The 18,149-nt window shown below is 43.4% G+C and overlaps 2 protein-coding genes across 4 annotated transcripts in view; one reads left to right on the forward strand and one right to left on the reverse strand.

Annotated features, from left to right (window-relative positions):
* The window catches only part of MTUS2 (microtubule associated scaffold protein 2), a 302,916-nt gene extending 287,359 nt beyond the window's left edge, over window positions 1-15,557 (forward strand). For all 3 annotated transcript variants that reach the window (XM_083437007.1, XM_083437008.1, XM_083437006.1), the window contains 5 exons: window positions 6,544-6,617; window positions 7,274-7,372; window positions 7,821-7,940; window positions 9,229-9,326; window positions 12,678-15,557. In XM_083437007.1, coding sequence (XP_083293133.1) covers window positions 6,544-6,617; window positions 7,274-7,372; window positions 7,821-7,940; window positions 9,229-9,326; window positions 12,678-12,894 — 608 coding nt within the window. In that variant the 3' untranslated portion in view covers window positions 12,895-15,557. The remainder of the gene's footprint in view (window positions 1-6,543; window positions 6,618-7,273; window positions 7,373-7,820; window positions 7,941-9,228; window positions 9,327-12,677) is intronic.
* Window positions 1-15,920, reverse strand: part of FLT1 (fms related receptor tyrosine kinase 1) — a 482,624-nt gene extending 466,704 nt beyond the window's left edge. Inside the window, exon 1 of the mRNA XM_083437023.1 lies at window positions 15,910-15,920. The gene's annotated coding sequence lies outside the window, so the exon portion shown is untranslated. The remainder of the gene's footprint in view (window positions 1-15,909) is intronic.
* Between the last annotated feature and the right edge of the window lie 2,229 nt (window positions 15,921-18,149).

The raw sequence follows: 18,149 nt of genomic DNA on the forward strand, positions 1-18,149 counted from the left end.
AAGCTGAGCCTAGCTGAGACTGAAGGACTGTAGCTGACATTGGGTGTCTTGATGCAACACTAATGACCTCATTTCCAGTCGGTCGGATTTCCACTATTTACTGGGAGGTAGAGGAGCAAGGTGGCGGTGAGGTCAGTGCAGCACAAACCCACCAGTGGGAGCGTAAGATTGGCTCTGCTGTTGTGTTTGCACCATGCCGTTCTCAATGCTGCCTTTTCCCTCCCTCTCTACCTCCCAATAAGCATCCATGTCGCGCGCGGGGGACCCTTGGAAACGTGGACGGAGGAGGTCTACGTCCGTGGGACTCGGCGGGCACCAACAGCGCTCTCCCAAAACGTCTCCGGGGCTCAGTAAGAGCTCCGGAGCGTGGCGGGGGTTGAAGCGGTGCTGAGAGTCAATCGCTTCTTTTTCGGAGTGACGTCGCGCAGCTGTGATCGGAGCAGCGCTCAACTTTTCCCTGTGCAATCGGGACTAAAAAGAAGGATCCGTGAGTAGGAAAAATACAAATATTTTAAAGGATCTGATGAAATTAAGCAAGAATTGAGAAGTAATTGGACTTAAATCGGACTTAAATTAACAACGTAATATGACACCGAAGCGGAAAGGTTTAAACAGGGAGCCAGCCTTCCGCCTGTAAACATTGGAAAGCAAAGACGTGAGGACTAAAAACCCTATAAAATAAAGTTCGAAAGGGTTGAAATCTGAAGTCTTTGGAGAGAAATCCCCCCCCCTCGGGAAGCAGGGAAAGAGGGGGGGAGTTTAAAAAACTTTTTTTTTATTGCCTGCATTGAAAGAAGTTTACTATAAAGCTCACTGCCTGGACTCCTGGTCCTGATCTGTCAAATTTTAAAGTTAAGCCATATGGACTGTGGAAGTGCTCAAAAGGACTTTTTATAAGGACTGGAGTAATGGATATGGAGTTGTGAGTTGTGGATATTGAGAGGGAACATTACTGATACAAGTTTGCTGTGAAAGGAGAGTGGGAGACATATTATCCCTTCAGCTGCAACATCTGCTAGGTCCCCCTGGTGGTTACTGGAATTGTTACAGAGCTACAAAATAACTGAGAAAAACTTCCACTGTTTATTTTGGAGTAGATAACAAGTTTCAGCTGCAGAATAACCTTGAAACAGTCGGCTTATGGCAGAGGAAAGAGGGAAAGTACAGCAATTCCAAGACAAAACAACAAGATCTGGCAAATCTTTTCACACGGGAAGGAGGGGATCCTTCCCAGAACCTACAGGAAGTGCCTCTGTTACACCTAAAGTTAAAGTAATGTCGGGAGCAGAAGACCTTATTACGGCAGGATTTGCAAGGATACAGGGATCCTTAGACAAACTGACAGAAGAACTGGCGGACACTAAAAGACAAGTTACGGAATTAAAAAGCCAGGTTACTGAAACAAATAAAGGAGTAACAGAGGCCTTCCAAAAAATAGAACAAAATTCTGCAAATATAAAGCAAAATACAGCTTCAATTAAGGAATTACTGGAAGTATCGGCCGAGACAAGAAAAATTGCTGAGGAGGCAAAGGAAGTTGCAGTTGCCACTGAGGAGAAATTACCACCGATGAACAGACAACTAGAGGAATATAGAGCAAAATTTTCTATGCTGGATCTGAAAGAGAGACAAACGAATTTGAGAATTAGAAATATACCAGAAATTGAGGAAGGAAGCCTGCGGGACCTTCTTACACAAGAATTTGAGAAATTTTGGAACTTGGAATCCGAGAAAGAGGAATTCAAGATCTTGAGTGCCTTTCGATTGGGAAGAACAAGCAAAAGGATCAAAATTAGAGACTGTTTGATTACGTTTCGAACCAAAGAAGAAAGAGACAAGGTTCTTGGACTACATTTTCAAAAACCCTTGGTAATTAATCAATCTAAAGCTGAGATCTTTAAAGATATTCCAAAATTTCTTTTGGACCTGAGGTCAAACTACAAGGATCTGGTTACCCAACTAAGAAAAAACAACATCATCTTCAGGTGGGAATTCCCGGAAGGAATTTCTTTCAGTATCAAGGGAAGAAAGATAAAGATAAAATCAGTGGAGGATAAGAATATATTCCTAGAAACCTACGAGGAGGACCTACAGAAGGGAACTTTAAAAGTAACAGACCCATCGGAATCATCAGAGGAAGGGAGTGAAGGCGTGACAGGAGCAAAACCAAAGAGGACTCGGAAGAAAAAGACACCACCGGATTCGACAGATAAGGATAAGACATTGGGAGCAACTGGAGGAACATAATAGAATAAATTCACCATGTCTCTGCAAATTTTAAGTTGGAACTGCAATGGTCTTAACTCGATTCGACGGAGGAAATCGATCTTTCATATTTTAAAAAAGGAACAATTGGACTTAATTTGCTTACAAGAAACACATGTGACAAGGCTCCATAGGAAAATTTTAATTAATAAAAGATTGGGCCAAGAATTTATCTCATCTGATAAAGTAAAAAAAAGAGGGGTTGTAATATATGCTAAAGAGAGCCTCTCACCAAAGTTTATGTTCAAAGATGAACAAGGGAGATATTTGGCAATTGAAATCCAATACCATGGACAAAAATATCTGATAGTAGGTGTGTACGCACCTAATGATGGAAAATCCGAGTTTTTCAAGAAGTTGCATGAGACATTGATGGATTATTTGGAATACAATGTGATGTTGATGGGTGACATGAATGGAGTAGTCTCGACAAATATGGACAAGGCACAACGACAGGTAGTCACCAAAGATGGGAGACTACCAAAAACCTTTTTTGAATTGACTGATAACCTGGATTTGGTGGACATTTGGAGAACCAAAAACCCTCTAGGAAAAGAGGGTACTTTCTTCTCTGAAGCCAAAATGACCTGGACAAGAATCGACCAGATATGGATCACGAGAGGACTGGCACCGAAGACAAAAAAAGCGGTAATCTGCCCAAAGACTTGTTCCGACCATAATGCTGTTAAGATGGTAATGAACTTAATACCAACTGGTTCCTTTAGATGGAGGATGAATGACGCTCTGTTTAGAGACGAGGAAATAACTAAGAAGGCCCAGAAAACCTTGAAGGACTATTTTGAGATAAATTTAAACACTACGGTGGAGAAAAGAACGGTATGGGACGCAAGTAAAGCTGTTATGAGGGGGTTTCTGATTCAACAGAACACGGTCAAGAAGAGACTACAAAAGGAAAAAAGAGAAAAGATCCTTGAGAAAATCAATGAGGGAGAAAAGAGACTAAGAGTAAAACCAAAATCACAGGAAATTTTAAGAGAAATTAAGTTATATCAAGTTGAATATATGCAAATGATTAATCAAGAAATTGAATGGAAAATAAGGCAAATGAGACAACGGACATTTGAGTCAGCAAACAAATGTGGAAAGTTATTGGCATGGCAAATAAAGAAGAGACAAAAACAGAACACGATAACAAATTTGGAAGTGGAAGGAAGAAATATACAGAACCCAGTGGAAATAAGGACTGCCTTTCAAAAATACTTCAAACAGCTTTACTTTCAGCAACCCCAGAATGAAGCAGATATAGAGGAATTTTTGAAAGAGAATGGGCTATCGAAAATATCTCAAGAAAGCAGATTGAATCTGAGTGATAGGATAACAGATCAAGAAATTCAGAGTGCCATTCAGAATATGCAACTAGGCAAGTCCCCAGGACCGGACGGACTGACTGCTAAATACTACAAAGTATTGAAGGACTGGTTAATTCAGCCGTTGAAAGATGTCTGTAATGAAATACTTCAGGGGAAAAAAGCACCAGAAACGTGGAAGGAAGCTTTTGTCACGCTTATACCGAAGATAGAGACTGAAAAACATCAACTTAAAAACTACCGCCCAATATCGCTATTGAATGTGGATTACAAAATCTTTGCAGACATTTTGGCTAGAAGATTTAAGAAAGTATTAATAAAGGAGATTCATAAAGATCAAGCAGGTTTTCTCCCAGGAAGACATCTATCTGACAATGTGAGGAATATAATTGATATATTGGAATTTTTGGAGGAAAAAATAAATACAAAAGCAGTTTTGATATTTGTGGATGCGGAGAAGGCCTTCGACAATATTTCTTGGAGCTTTTTGAAGAAGAATCTCCAAGGTATGGGAGTAGGCCAAGAATTTGAGAATGGTATAAGTGCAATCTATTCTGAACAAAAAGCTAAATTAATTGTAAATAATGTAATAACTGAGGAGTTCAGAATAGAGAAAGGTACAAGACAAGGGTGCCCAATTTCCCCTTTACTTTTTATATCAGTCCTGGAGGTGCTGCTGAATATGATTAGAAAGGACCAACTGATCAGAGGGATACAGGTCGGATCTAAACAATATAAATTAAGAGCATTTGCAGACGATTTAGTTTTGACACTGCAGGAGCCAGAATCCAGTGTAAAAAGAGTCTTAGAATTGATTCAAGAGTTTGGTCGATTGGCAGGGTTTAAATTAAACAAAGTTAAAACCAAGGTTTTGACAAAGAACTTAACAGAAATTGAGAAAGAAAGGTTTCAGAATGAGACAGGATTGACAGTAGTGAAAAAAGTGAAATATTTGGGAATTATCATGTCTGCTAAAAATGGGAACTTATATAAAGATAACTATGATAAATGTTGGTCGGAGATAAAGAAAGATCTAGAAATATGGTCTAATTTGAAACTCTCGTTAATGGGTCGTATTGCCGCGATAAAGATGAATGTACTGCCAAGAATGTTGTTTCTATTTCAGACGTTGCAAATTATAGACAAAACTGACTGTTTCAGGAAGTGGCAAAAGGATATATCTAGATTTGTCTGGCAGGGCAAAAAGCCAAGGATAAAATTTAAAATATTAACTGACGTTAAGGAAAGAGGGGGCTTTGCCCTGCCAGATTTGAAACTTTATTATGAAGCAGCAGCTTTTTGCTGGCTAAAAGAATGGCTACTTCTTGAAAACACTGACATGTTGGACTTAGAAGGATTTAATAATGCTTTTGGTTGGCATGCATACTTATGGTATGACAAGGTTAAAGTGCATAAAATGTTTAAAATTCACATTGTCAGAAATGCATTGTTTAAAGTTTGGATGAGGTATAAAGACTTGCTTGAAAATAAGACTCCAAGGTGGTTGTCCCCAATGGAAGCAAAAGCACTAAAAAAACTCAATATGGAGGCCAATTGGCCAAAATATTGGGAGATTTTAGAGCAAGATGGTGATCGAGTGAAATTACAGAGTTACGATAAATTAAAAAGTAAAGTTCGAGATTGGCTTCATTATCACCAAATAATGGAGGCTTTCAAAATGGATAGAAAAATTGGCTTCCAGGTGGAAAAATCAAAATTGGAAACAGAATTGTTAGAACCCAAAACTAAGATTCTGTCAAGAATGTATAACTTGCTGTTGAAATGGAATACACAAGATGAGGAAGTGAAATCAGTGATGGTTAAGTGGGCCCAAGATTTGGGTCACAACATAATGTTTGCTGACTGGGAAAAGTTATGGACCACTGGTATGAAATTTACAGCATCTAATGCCTTAAGAGAGAATATTATGAAAATGATATACAGGTGGTACATGACACCAGTCAAGCTTGCAAAAATCTACCACTTACCTGACAATAAGTGTTGGAAATGTCAAGAGGTTGAAGGTACATTCTTTCACCTTTGGTGGACATGCCCAAGGATAAAGGCATTCTGGGAGATGATTTATAATGAGTTGAAAAAAGTTTTTAAATACACATTCTTGAAGAAACCAGAGGCCTTTCTCCTGGGTATGGTTAGCCAACAGGTGCATAAGAAGGATAGGACATTTTTCATGTATGCTACAGCAGCAGCAAGGATACTCATCGCACAGTATTGGAAGACTCAACAGCTACCCACACTGGAAGAATGGCAGATGAAAGTTATTGACTATATGGAATTGGCAGAAATGACCGGCAGAATCAGAGACCAGGGAGAAGAGACGGTGAAGGAAGATTGGAGGAAATTCAAGGATTATTTACAGAAACATTATAAGATAACGAACATTTGATGACATCGGATTGAGGATGAATGGGTATTTGGGAAAAAGTGATCAGAGAAAGATTTAATATTTTGTCAGACTAAGGAAATGCAATTATCTATTAGTCTTTAAGAGTATTAGAAAATCAAAGTACGATAGAGGACAAGAATTTGCAGACAGAATATATGATTTGGAATACAGAGAAGGAAGGCCTGGGGAAGTCGGAGAAATAAGTTAATGTAAAGAATACAAGGAGACAAAAATTGTTTTTAATATGTTTTATTTTCTATGTTGTATTTTGCTGTTTTGTGTTTGTGTGTTGTAATACTTATCTTTTCTGTTTTTTCCTTTTCTTTTTTTTATGTTGTTTTTCTGAGGTTGTTGGTTTAATGTTGTTTCAAGTTTCTGTTGTAAAACTCAATAAAATATTATTTAAAAAAAAAAAAAAAATAAGCATCCATGTCGCGATTGGGTGGCGGTCAGATAAGCGGCAGTGCCCCCACCCATGTCATCCATTGTGAGTAATGGATGTGTCACAATGGTTCAATGTGGCATTTTTTAATTCCTTCCCAGAACTAAAGTCTGCACATGAGCTGGAAAAAAGAGAACTGGAAGAGAATTTTGAGAAGCTACGTCTGTCACTCCAGGTTAGTATCACTTTCGACATGCAAAACCTTATCATTTGTCAAAAGGATCTACTTAAAGCACATCCAACACACGTGACTTCCCCTCAACAAATCGTGGGAGGTATAGTTTCCCCCTTACAGAGCTACAATTCCCAGCACGCTTAACAAACCACAGTTCTGTGGAGTCTTTGAGGGAAGTCACATGCTTCAAATGTGTATCGGGGTGTGCTGTAAATGTATGGTGTGGATCTGCCCAGCAGCCATGGCTTTCCCCAAAGAATCCTGGGAGCTGTAGTTTGTTAAGGGTGCTGTGAGTTGTTAGGAGACCCATATTCCCCTTGCAGAGCTGCAATTCCCAGTTTAACAGTCAATCCATCTTTCCAGGGTTCTTTGAGAATTGTATTCTGTGAGGGAGATAGGAGTCTCCAAACAACTCTCAGCATGCTTAGCAAACTACAGCCCCCATAATTCTTTGGGGGAAGCCCTGACTGTTAAAGTGGTAAGTGTGCTTTAAATGTATAGTGTGGGTGAGGCCTTAGTCGTGACTAATTTTATTCCCGCCAATTCAGTAGGACTTGTGGCTGGCTGGCTTTCTCTGCATCAGGGCCACCGCCTAAATGGTTTGTCTTGCATCGAGTAAAAGCGTCACAGGCAACTGTGTTTGCACTTGATTACAGGACCAGGTTGACACCCTCACTTTTCAGAGCCAGTCTCTGAAGGACAAGGCAAAACGATTTGAAGAGGCATTAAAGAAAAACACTGAAGAGCAACTAGAGGTAACATGAGATTTGCTTTTATGGAACTTAGTGTGACAAAAACAAGAGAGTTCCCTTTTCATTGCTACTCTAACCTCCAGTAAACATCTTCAGAAAGTGTTCTGCAGATCTTGGCCCATCATGGACTGCCTCGCGCTCAGCCCCATGAGGGAAAGCTGAGGTTTTCACACAGCTGGAATAACCTGGCCTAGGGGTGACTTTTGGCCCAGTCGTTTTGCCTTCCTTTTCTGTTTAACCTACTTTGGTTAGATTTTGAAACTAAGGGAGAGGGATTGTGTTTGTTCTTCAGCTATTGGGGTCTCCAAAACTGGGAGGGCTCCTCCTCATACTGAAGGTTCTGGAAGCCTCCAGAAAGCCTTCCTCCTTGAGTGGATGAGGAGAGTCTTCCATCTCTCCTGGGTAAGTCCTCTGCTTCTTTTTCTTTACTGTCAATTCTCCTTCGCCTCAGATTGCAATGGCTCCATACCAGCATTTAGAGGAAGACATGAGTAGCCTGAAGCAGGTCTTGGAAATGAAGAATCTACTCATTCATCAACAGGAGAAGAGGATCATAGAGCTAGAGAGGCTGGTGAGCCCTTGGTTTTTGTCTCTCTTTAGAAAACGCAAGGGAGGGAAAAGGCACAAAAGCTTGGGCATCCATTAGAGGAGGGACAAGGGAACCGGTGGCACTCCAAATGTTGTTGGACTCCATGTCCCATCAGCCTCAACCAGATTGGTCAATGGTCAGGGATGATGGGAATTGTAGTCCAGTAATTTCTGGAGGGCAAGTTCCCTGTTCCTGCGTTAGAATCACAAGCTAGCACAATCTGTTTAAGCAGGCAACTCTGGTTTGGAATGTGGTCATTTTAGAGATGCAAACTGGGAAGGGGGAAGGAATTATTATTATTTATTAAAAATTTGTATACTACCTTTCATCCATAATCTCAGGGCAGTTCACACCATAAAAATTAAGAAGCAGTACAGAAATTAAGATGTTCCTATATGGTATATTTGAAATGGGAAGGAATCTTACTTTTTAAATCTCCATTTCACCTCTCACCCTTTCCCTCTGTTCAAAGCCACTCTTGGCTAAGAGACAGTAGGATTTGGGGAGGCAGGAACTCCATTTTATAATGTGATAGCCCAGTGCGAGATAGTAGCTACAGTAAATATTACAGTATGTTAACATCAAGTCAGGGGTAAAATTAATCCCTGCATGCATTCTAGAATTTCCATTTCCAGATCACACAACAAAATACTGCACTGTAGAATGGCTCTGTTCAGGGGGCCAGCCAGTCATGACCTCTCCCAGGAAACTCCATTCAATCCCACCCACCTGTGATTCCAGATTTCTTTTCCCCAACCAGTCAATCAGCATTTATTGCCCGCTGAGCATGCTCATTGGCCCCTTTTAGGGCTTTGGCCCCACCCCCACTGGTTCCATCCTGACCCGCTGCCAGCATGTGGCCCCTGACAAATCGCCCCAGAGGGAATGTAGTCGTTTGACCAAGAAGAAGAAAAGGTCTGAGGTGACAAAAGTGTAGGGAAGGAAGACGAGCAATTAAACCCTTGCTAAAGCAGATACATGCATAGATTGTTTCTCGACTAGGCACTCTTAATTAAAACCAGGTGTGTTTCTCCCAAGTGGAGAAACACAATAACACCCTCTGGGATCAGGCTGGTTATCACGCAGGTGAGCTCCTGTGTGTTTTCAACCCATCAGTACCATCCAATCTGTGCTGCCACTTCTGCTGCAATGAATTGGTACAATACTGCATTATTATTATTATTATTATTATTATTATTATTATTATTATTATTTTATTTTACTGCTGCAATTGCTACATATATTTAAAGCTGTCCTTCCTATATTGCAGGCTGAAAAGAACTTAATATTAGAAGAAAAAATTCAGGTGCTCCAGCAGCAAAATGAGGATCTCAGAGTCAGGATTGATCAGAACACTGTGGTGACAAGGTCTGTCTAGATGTTTGCTCCCGAGCTTGGCATTTCAAGCAGCTTTCAATTCACATCTTTGTGTGTGCTCACTCTGTGTCTATTTGCAGCAGCCTGGTACCATTCAGATGCTCTGGGCTACAGTTCCCATCAGCCCTGACCATTAGCCATGCTAGCTGGGGCTGATGGGAAATCTAGTCCAAAAAAAAGGAGGGGGGAGGCTGCTTTGTAGAATCATAGCAATGCAAGGAACTTGTTATACTTATTTCTGAAGTACCAGAAGGCTACGCACACTTATTTGGGAATAAGGCTCATTAAACTCAGTGGAACTTAACTTCCAAACAGACATGCACAGGATTGCATTGATGGAGACTGGGCTGTGAACCAGGAAATGCCTGATTCAAATCAGGACTGCCTTGGACTCACTAGGAGTACAGTATTATGTAAAGCAACTCCAACTGAATTCAGCAAGGCTTACTACCAAGCAAATGGGCAGAGGGCTGCATCTGAAACCACTGTTTCTCAGACTCTGCTCTCGTTGATACTGGCACCAGTCTCCCTTACAGGGTTGCTAGGATTCTTGAGAAAATCCATATGGAATGATTCCCACACACTACGGAGGCAATTCTATGTACACTTTTGGGGGGATGGGCCCCACTTTACACAGTGGGACTTGCTTCTGAGTAAGCGTGCTTAGGATTGTGCTGAATAGTATTGCGTGTTGTTATTAACCCTCTGCCTCATACACAGAGTCCTCCATAAACAAAGCTTTCCTCCTTAGGAGTTGGCAACGCTCCCCCTTTACCGCGGATCAGGGCTGACTCGAGGTTTAGTTTGCAAGCAGTTGATCTTCAACATCTACGCTGAAAACCTCTGGGTATCGGAGTAGCCGTTATACTGAAACCTATAGCTGTACACTTCCAAGTTATGGCACTTTGCAGAAGGATGGATTTCTCTGCAAAACATTAGCACTGTACACAGAACGCCACGCTTAAGAGCACTGTGGGTGCCTGTCAGTTTGGGGGGCTGAGCCTGGCTTATCATGCAGTCTTCAACCACAAACCACATTGATTTTATGGGTGCTTTTGTCCGTTTTGTGGCTGTTTCTTGTGCAAACCTGCAGCATGTTGATACAGAATTCTTGTTTTTAAGGTAGTGCGTGTAGAGCACGTGACATTGCACAGAATTCATAAATTCAGAGAACCTGATGAGGAGAAATGCAGAAGGAGCACCACGTTCATAGCAGTACCCGAAGGAGCTTGGGGCATGAGCCTGAATAGGCAAAATGCCCCTTTGCTAGATGCTCCAGTTAGAAAATGTAATCATGTGGGATGGAGAGAAAGGAAAGAGACCTGCCCATCTACCTCCCCCTTCAGGAATAGCCCAGTAACTAACCAGTTGTGCAAACACGTGTATCAGAAATCACTGGATCTATGCTGCCAAATAGAGACGGCAGCTGCAACCCCCCCCCCCCAAAAAAAACCCAGGAAGTATTGCTTCAGTGTGGCATTATATTTGCTGTTGTGTTTTCTGAAGCCCCACTGCAGTTGCTGAACCCGGTGATATCTGAGGATCCCTGAGGATCTGCCTTTGTCCAGCTTCCCGTCTGCCTCAGCAGGAACTGGTCCCCAGAGAGCCAGTAGAACACAGCACCTGCTGGTTCCACTCCCCCCCCCCCCATGTGGACGGGGAGGCCTATGCCTTATCCTTCCCCGTGTTTCAAAGCCCGTCTCTGCTGTAACCTGACCGTTTCTTTGTTCTGTTGGCGTCAGCCTCGGATGACGCAGCAAAAAGACAATCCCAGCACTGTATGCGGGAGAGAGGCAGGGTAACAGTCAGAGGGCTATTTATTTTTTGCTTCTGCTTGCCAAAGCAAATTGTCCTTGGGCACATGCTGGTATCGGTATTATAAGAAAAAAGAGAAAGGGTAAAAAACGCTTGTCAGCAAAGGCACATCCCTGCTCAAAAGGCTCTTGGAAGAGACTGCCACTTGGCTGTGTTAACTCCCAGTTCTCCTCCTCCAGCAAACTATCGGTTGCTTACTGTCTCAGGAGCAGGGATGCTGTCTGACAGGCTCTTGTATCACGGAGCATCACCTTGCAACTCTTTTCTATCTCAGTGAAGGCAAAGGCTCTGGGGTCTCAATGTCCCTACATGTCACTAGTGGCATTGATTTTTCTGGCTTTTAAGAGGTGAACATAGGAAGTTGCCTCTCGCTGTGTTTCACCATTAATGCATCCCTCATCCTCGTGTCCATTACTCTGTTTAGCAGTGGCTCTCAGGGGGTTTCCCATTCCTGCCTCCAGAGAGCCTTTTAAGTGGCTGCGCAGGGGATTGCACCGGGGGCCTTTTGCACGCAAAGCATGTTCTCTACCAATGAACTATGTCCCCTTCTGTTAAGAAATGCCCAGTTTTGCCCTGCACCTGTGCTTCTGAACCCATTTCTGCTTGTCTTCTAGAATGGCTCGGGGCTAGTTCACAACTGCATGACTGTGACTCCAGTTCTCCACACTTGATTGGCAGATGAATGTGTGAACTAATTCTGTTGGGGGGGGGGATACTGGACTGCATCCAGCTGTGGCCTGGAAGACTATTGGAACCATAGAAGCATCCATGAAGGGAGAGGGAGCAGCATTTTTTCCTGATACCCCTCTTCCACCCAATAAATCTGCTCCAGATGGTTGGGGAACTCTTCAGAACAGCATGGGAGGTAGTGTAGCAGGCTGCAGGGAAACGGGAATTTGCAAAAATCCGCTCCCTCCCCCTTCCATCCATGGAGGACGTTGCTGGAGCAAGAACCCTCCATGAATGGAAGGATGCAACTGAATACAACCCATTGTGCTTGAGGAAATACTAAGTGATGAAAATTTTGTCTGAATGTGGTCCATTCATGATGGCCCATTCATCCCTCATTCACTTGATGGTGAAACATTCAAGGGGCAGGGATGTGTGAATGAACCAGTCTAAAGACAAGCGACACAGACTGAGGAAAATCTTTGATTCCTAGGTGGTGGGGTTCTTTCCCATTCACTAAAGGTCCCATTTATATTAGGCCATGCAACAGCAGACTTTATTTTCTTTGCACTTTCCAAGGAGTGGGATGGTAAGTCTCCAAATCATGTAGGCAAAGAGTTTTCAACAAGACGTGAGAACTGTTTACAAAATAGATGAAAACTGGTGGACCTCCAGCCACTGCTGGCCTCCCATTGCCCTTTTGTCCGGCGGCCACGTTGGCTGGAGCTGATGGGAGCCCAGTGACACCTGGAGAGCACCAGGTTCCCAATCCTTAGTTTACAAAATGGATCCGACGAGGACTTGCCGCAATTCTGAAATTTTGATTTTGACCTGACAGTGCCTTGTTTCCCTCTCCAGGCAGTTATCTGAAGAAAATGCTAATCTCCAGGAATACGTTGAAAAAGAATCCAAGGAAAAGAAGAGGCTAAGTAGGACTAATGAAGAGCTGCTGTGGAAGCTTCAGACGTCGGATCCCATGAGCCCAGTTAAGCTGTCGCCAACATCGCCCACCCATATTTATCGGTCTTCGTCAGGACCTCCCACCCCAGCTAAAGTCAGCACTGTGCCAAGATGACAGCCCCGTGCAGCTGCATCAGATGACTTGTCCCTGACAATGTCCCAGCCTACTGAATGTTCTCATCTAAGAAAGTATTAACCACAGTAGAAGTAGATCCCTGGGATCCGTGACTCTACCAACATGCTCTCTAGATACATAGCTGTATTTGACTAGGCAGTGCACTCTGGTGGGTTCCTGCGTCGGGAGTCCCTAGGACTTGCTACACTGATGCCATAGAATAGCAGGATCCCAGCTGACGTATGGGGACATCTCCCAGGGTTAGAGGCAAAAGCAAGGGAAAACTCTTCTTATTGTTCACTCCCGAGTGAACTTTTCGCTGCAGTATTTCAGGTTAGTTGCCAGTTCGAGTTTTGAATAGCTCTGTGCGTTGAGTGGCTGCTGATACGTGTGGATGCCCTCAGGCATCCATGCCCATAATGTGAGGCACATGTCAGGCACACATGCACACCTTCTGCATATGTAGCTGAAGCTGTTCCGAAATGCATTTTTTTATATTAATGGATTCTACAAAAAGTGCTGATATATTTTCACGAGTCAGCAGTTTTCTAACTTGTGCCTAAGAGTTATACTGAAATTAAATGCTTCTTTTTTTCCTTTTTTTGGTCAAAGCTTCCCAGGAATATTTCTACCCAAACGAGAAGAAAGTTACAAAAACATAGAAGCACCTTCCGAGTGACCACTGAGTGGTACATTTTCTAAAGCAAAACACCAGCGACCTGATTTCTTAACTAGTTAACTGCCTTCAAAAACAATTGCTTTTCTAATCAGTGCCAGACACGGCACTCGCTTCCCAGGTAACAATCAGAACACTCACCACTGCTGTAAATACGGAAGAGGCAAGCAGGCCTCCATCGTGCAGTCCTTTGTTTATTTATAAAGATGACTCCATTTTACCCCAGCAGAAAGTGCTTTTCCACGATGTTTTCAAAGTCTGAATTAATAGCAAGGCTAAATGTACAAGACCCTGTGCCTCCCAACTCCTTTTTAAGAAGGGGTGGGGGAGTGACCACAGAAGCATAGAGTGAATGGGTGAACTCAGTTAGCATACTTCAGTAGAGAGGCAAATGTGGGTGCTAAGTAACAAAAAAGAGCCCTGTGGGATTAGGCCCATCTAGTCCAGTATCCTGCTATCACAGTGATGCACCAGTTGCCTGTAGGAAGGACCTGGGTACCACAATGCTCTCCCAGCCCACAATTCTCAGCAGGCAGATGGTCTCTGTTGGTCTTCACCCACGGTTTGCCCTCTTCTGTCGATGACGGAATTAGGCTCTTTCTTCTACACAGGGGTGACTCACCTGTGCAGTGGACCCAAGTAGCAGCTTGAGGCAGCAATATTTTTAAGTGAGTGTGCAATCTGAGAGCTGCTCCTACCCGCCTCCTAAGCAATGTGGCCAAGAGCGTGCTATCACTCTCCTCTGCCACGTTGCCTAGGATCCAAGGAGCGCATCTCTCAGATCCAGAACTCACATCATCTCAGGCTCGTCATGTTCATAGAATAGCAATCAACACTGCACACTTGGCATTTTATCAGCACTCAATGGCATGTTTACGTGTTTTGGTACCGGCCAAACTGCTGGATTGTTCTATCTCTCTGCCTTCTTTCCAGCCATCTCGACCCTGCTACCCAGTGTGTATTTAGTAGCAGCACGATATTGGATGTCAGGCCTGCTAGAACGTAGACTGGTTCCCTAGAGAGTAGCATAGCAGTCACAATAGCATTAGACCTTGAAACGGTTTCTAAACATGAGCTAGACAGACAAAGAGGACACAGCCAGTGTCCCTTCTTGTCTTTGGTGTGATAGGAATTGGGTTCCAGCGTGTGTGTCAAAGAGTTGTTATAGACTTAGACTGTGAAAGCGTTGAACGTAGCGTTGGACAGATGTGGAGCATGAATCATCTAAGCAAAGAAATGTTTTTAGATAGCCATGTGATACTTTGGTTCTCGAGTGGAGGCCCAGGGCTCAACTCATTTGCAAAGTCCCTCTGCATCGTTTAAATACAGGGCAGCTCAGAGTGCCAAAATGACACCGAGGAGAAGAGAGGGAGGGAGTTAGTGTACAAAGCTCACAGAGGACCTCCCTGACTGGCAAATGCCTGTCTGCCTGATGTCCACACAAGTGCTTCGTTCAGCGAGTCTGCTTGGTGCTTGTGTCGATGACTTGCCTGTGATGCAGGCCTTAGGCATCAGCTGTGCTTGCCAAGACAGCCAGCACCATCCAATAGCCACAGATCTGTGGCCCAATTCCATGATGTACAGAGTAACAAGGTTGGTTTCTTTCTTTCTTTTTTAGAGAAATTTATTTTTGTAGCTACCTTGCATGATACTGTGATACCAAGTACATCTTCTTAGATTAGCTCATGCCACGTTCGTTAACTTATCACAAACGACAGGACTAGTTTTCGCATAATGGGCAGCTTGCAAACTCAAGAGTAGGATAGTTGCAACAATGACCCACTGATATAATTTTAGCCGGTTTCCTTACCACACTTGCTTGAGACACAGACAGCACCTGTTTCCTTGCTATGTCGCAAACCTTCTACTGTCAAGCTCATGTGAGCAATGTTATACCACAGCGTTGATAAATTTGCATTTTCCTTGCATTGCTCTGTAAGTTATGTATTACTCTCCACTTATAAGCTAGCGAAGCCACACTGTGGGTGGGTGGGCGGTTCTGGGTTGTCCGTCAGTTCCTCTGTTTATGCTTCTTCCTTCCTCTGTTCATCTGCCACCTCCATTTTCAATGAATGCTTCCAAATACGATTTGAGATTTTGGCTTCTGCTGGCCTACACAAGATAGCAAGTCAATGCTAATATCAGACTACAGTTCTCTCTCCTCCATTAACTTTGTACAGACCAGTTGTCCCTGCATCCAGATGGGAAAGGTGTAGGATTCTATCCTCCTCCTCCTTCTTCAAAATGGCAGCCTAGGGCTACTCTACTTTCACTTGCTTGGAAGCATTTCACCTATTCAGCCCTTCAAAACCAGAGGCCGTCCACAGAGGGAGAAGAGCCTTTTCATGACTTTGCATTATGTAAACTTAAAGGTAACCAACTATGGCTGGCGTCTGAAAAGTAACTTGGTTTCTTAAGCACACTATCTGGCAAGCCAGTTCTGAAACCAAGGCATCCTTTAAAAGCAGTTTCTGATGTCACATACAGGGCTACTACTACAAGGTGAACTATCTCATTGGGTCACCTGAAACCCTTTGACTTTCCTAAAGTTGCATCCCTGCCTCTGCCATCAGCTACCCCATCACTCCAAAAATTATGATGATAGACATGAGATATGGAGAAAGAGTGCAACACGCTCTATTCTAGTGCTGCAGGCAAGCATGTGCAGATCTGGGAGTTGTGCAATGCTCCCAGTTCAGTTTCCTGTATACCTAGGCTTCATTACATCCACTGCATCCCTTGGACTTCTCTCCTCGAAGGCCAGCTGCTTTTTGCATGTGAAGCCATAAAATTCATCCTCCCAAAAGCAGAATGTAATGACTGCGAATCTAACTGTGGATAACCATGTTCACACTTACGTACTAGACAATTAGGCAAAGCACCCAGGTGATGGGGCAAAGCTGGCTAAGTATCACGAAGAAAGCAACCAGAGATTGTAGCAGCGGTGCTGTAACTGATGGCCTGGCAAGGGATAGTAACATGGGTCTTGAATAATGTTTTAACACCCTGCCTTAGTAGCAGCCGACAAGCAAACTGTGGCTACCAGGTGCAACTTGCATTCTAGGGAAACAAAAATGTGGAAGGCATTTTTCTAACTGTCTGAATTTCAGGTGTGAATCCTGTTTTACCTATTTACTTGCAGCCAAGGCCAAAAAAATTAGGTCAGCTCACTCAGGGAAATTGCCCTTTCCTCCCAACTACCCACTTAAATAACTGTGGTGACGGCAAGACATTGTTTGGGCAACTTGTGCCAAAATTCCCTTATGAAGAAGATGGGAAATGCCATCTCAATCTGTCCTGCTGCGTATTATTCCATGCAGGTTCAGAGGAAGATTCAAGGAGGATTCAGCTGCTGAGATGCCAGCCCTAGGAACGTCCAGGAACACAGCCCACACTACTATCATAACATGGCACCATTCCATAGAATACCAATTCCTTTCTATGCCTCTCCTTCCATGCAGGGCATGCAGGCATCCAACAGAGCAGCTTTGGACTGTACACATAAAGCAGGAGAGGAATCAAGAGCAGCTTGCACTGCTTCTGTTTGTGCTTCCCACTGACTGTGCAGAGTGAGAAAATTAGCATCTTTCCTACTTTCTAGTGAGATTGCATGCCCAGCTATGGATGCAGCCCACAATTGGCTCTTACCAGAGCAGGGCAGATGCATGACTTCTCCTCTGTGGCCAAAGCCACCCTGTATTCTGTCAGAGAGAGCAGCGTGGCGTCCTCCAGATGTTTTGAACTACAACTCCCACTGTGCCAGAAACCATTGACTATGCTAGCTGTGGCTCATGAAGGTTGTAATCCACCATCTGAGAGGCACCATGGGGCTCTGCCTTAGCTAAGCAAATGGATAGTAACAATACTGCCTGCTGCCCCAAATAGGACTGTGCATTCAAAGGCACCCTTGCTTTCTAAAGCATCAGAGGAATATGACAGTCAAGAAAAAACTGACCAAAGTAGTATCGTTGAAAGGAGTTGATCATCTAGGAATCCCTTGGGCTTTGGTTGTGGATACATGAGGCTCTCACACTTCTTCTCACTTCACTTTCATGTCTTGTCTGAAGACCAGTGATGCATCCGCCTCCTCCTAGCCCCCATGATGTGTTTGGGGATGCCATGCAACTCTGGGCTTTGGACAACATGCCGAAGAGGTGTGATACAATGAGTAAATTGTGCCTCCCTGTCCAAATACTTGTCTTTCCCAGAAGCCCTCCAAAATCTTCCTGGGAAACCCATTCACAGGCCCCTGCTACCTTAGGAATCTCAAAGGACCAACAAAACCACTTGCTAGAGAAGCCAACAGAAGTAAGAGATTGATTATGACTCCCCCCTTTTGCAACTTCTGAAACATTTTTCAGAACTCTCATTTGCACACATCACATTTCTCCCCAATAAATCAGCAGGTACATGAACAGTAAAGATCTTCTTTGGAATAAATATGAATAACCAAAATCAGGTATTTTATGTCTGTGTACTGATTGCATTTGTGTCCCATGGACACACGGTGGATATTAAAAGACCATCCCCTCCCTAACACAGCAGGAGTTTGTGGTCTGACTTAATTACGTGGCTATTT

The sequence above is a fragment of the Podarcis tiliguerta genome (genome assembly GCF_965153285.1).
Source record: "Podarcis tiliguerta genome assembly, chromosome: 4".
Classification (NCBI taxonomy): domain Eukaryota; kingdom Metazoa; phylum Chordata; class Lepidosauria; order Squamata; family Lacertidae; genus Podarcis; species Podarcis tiliguerta.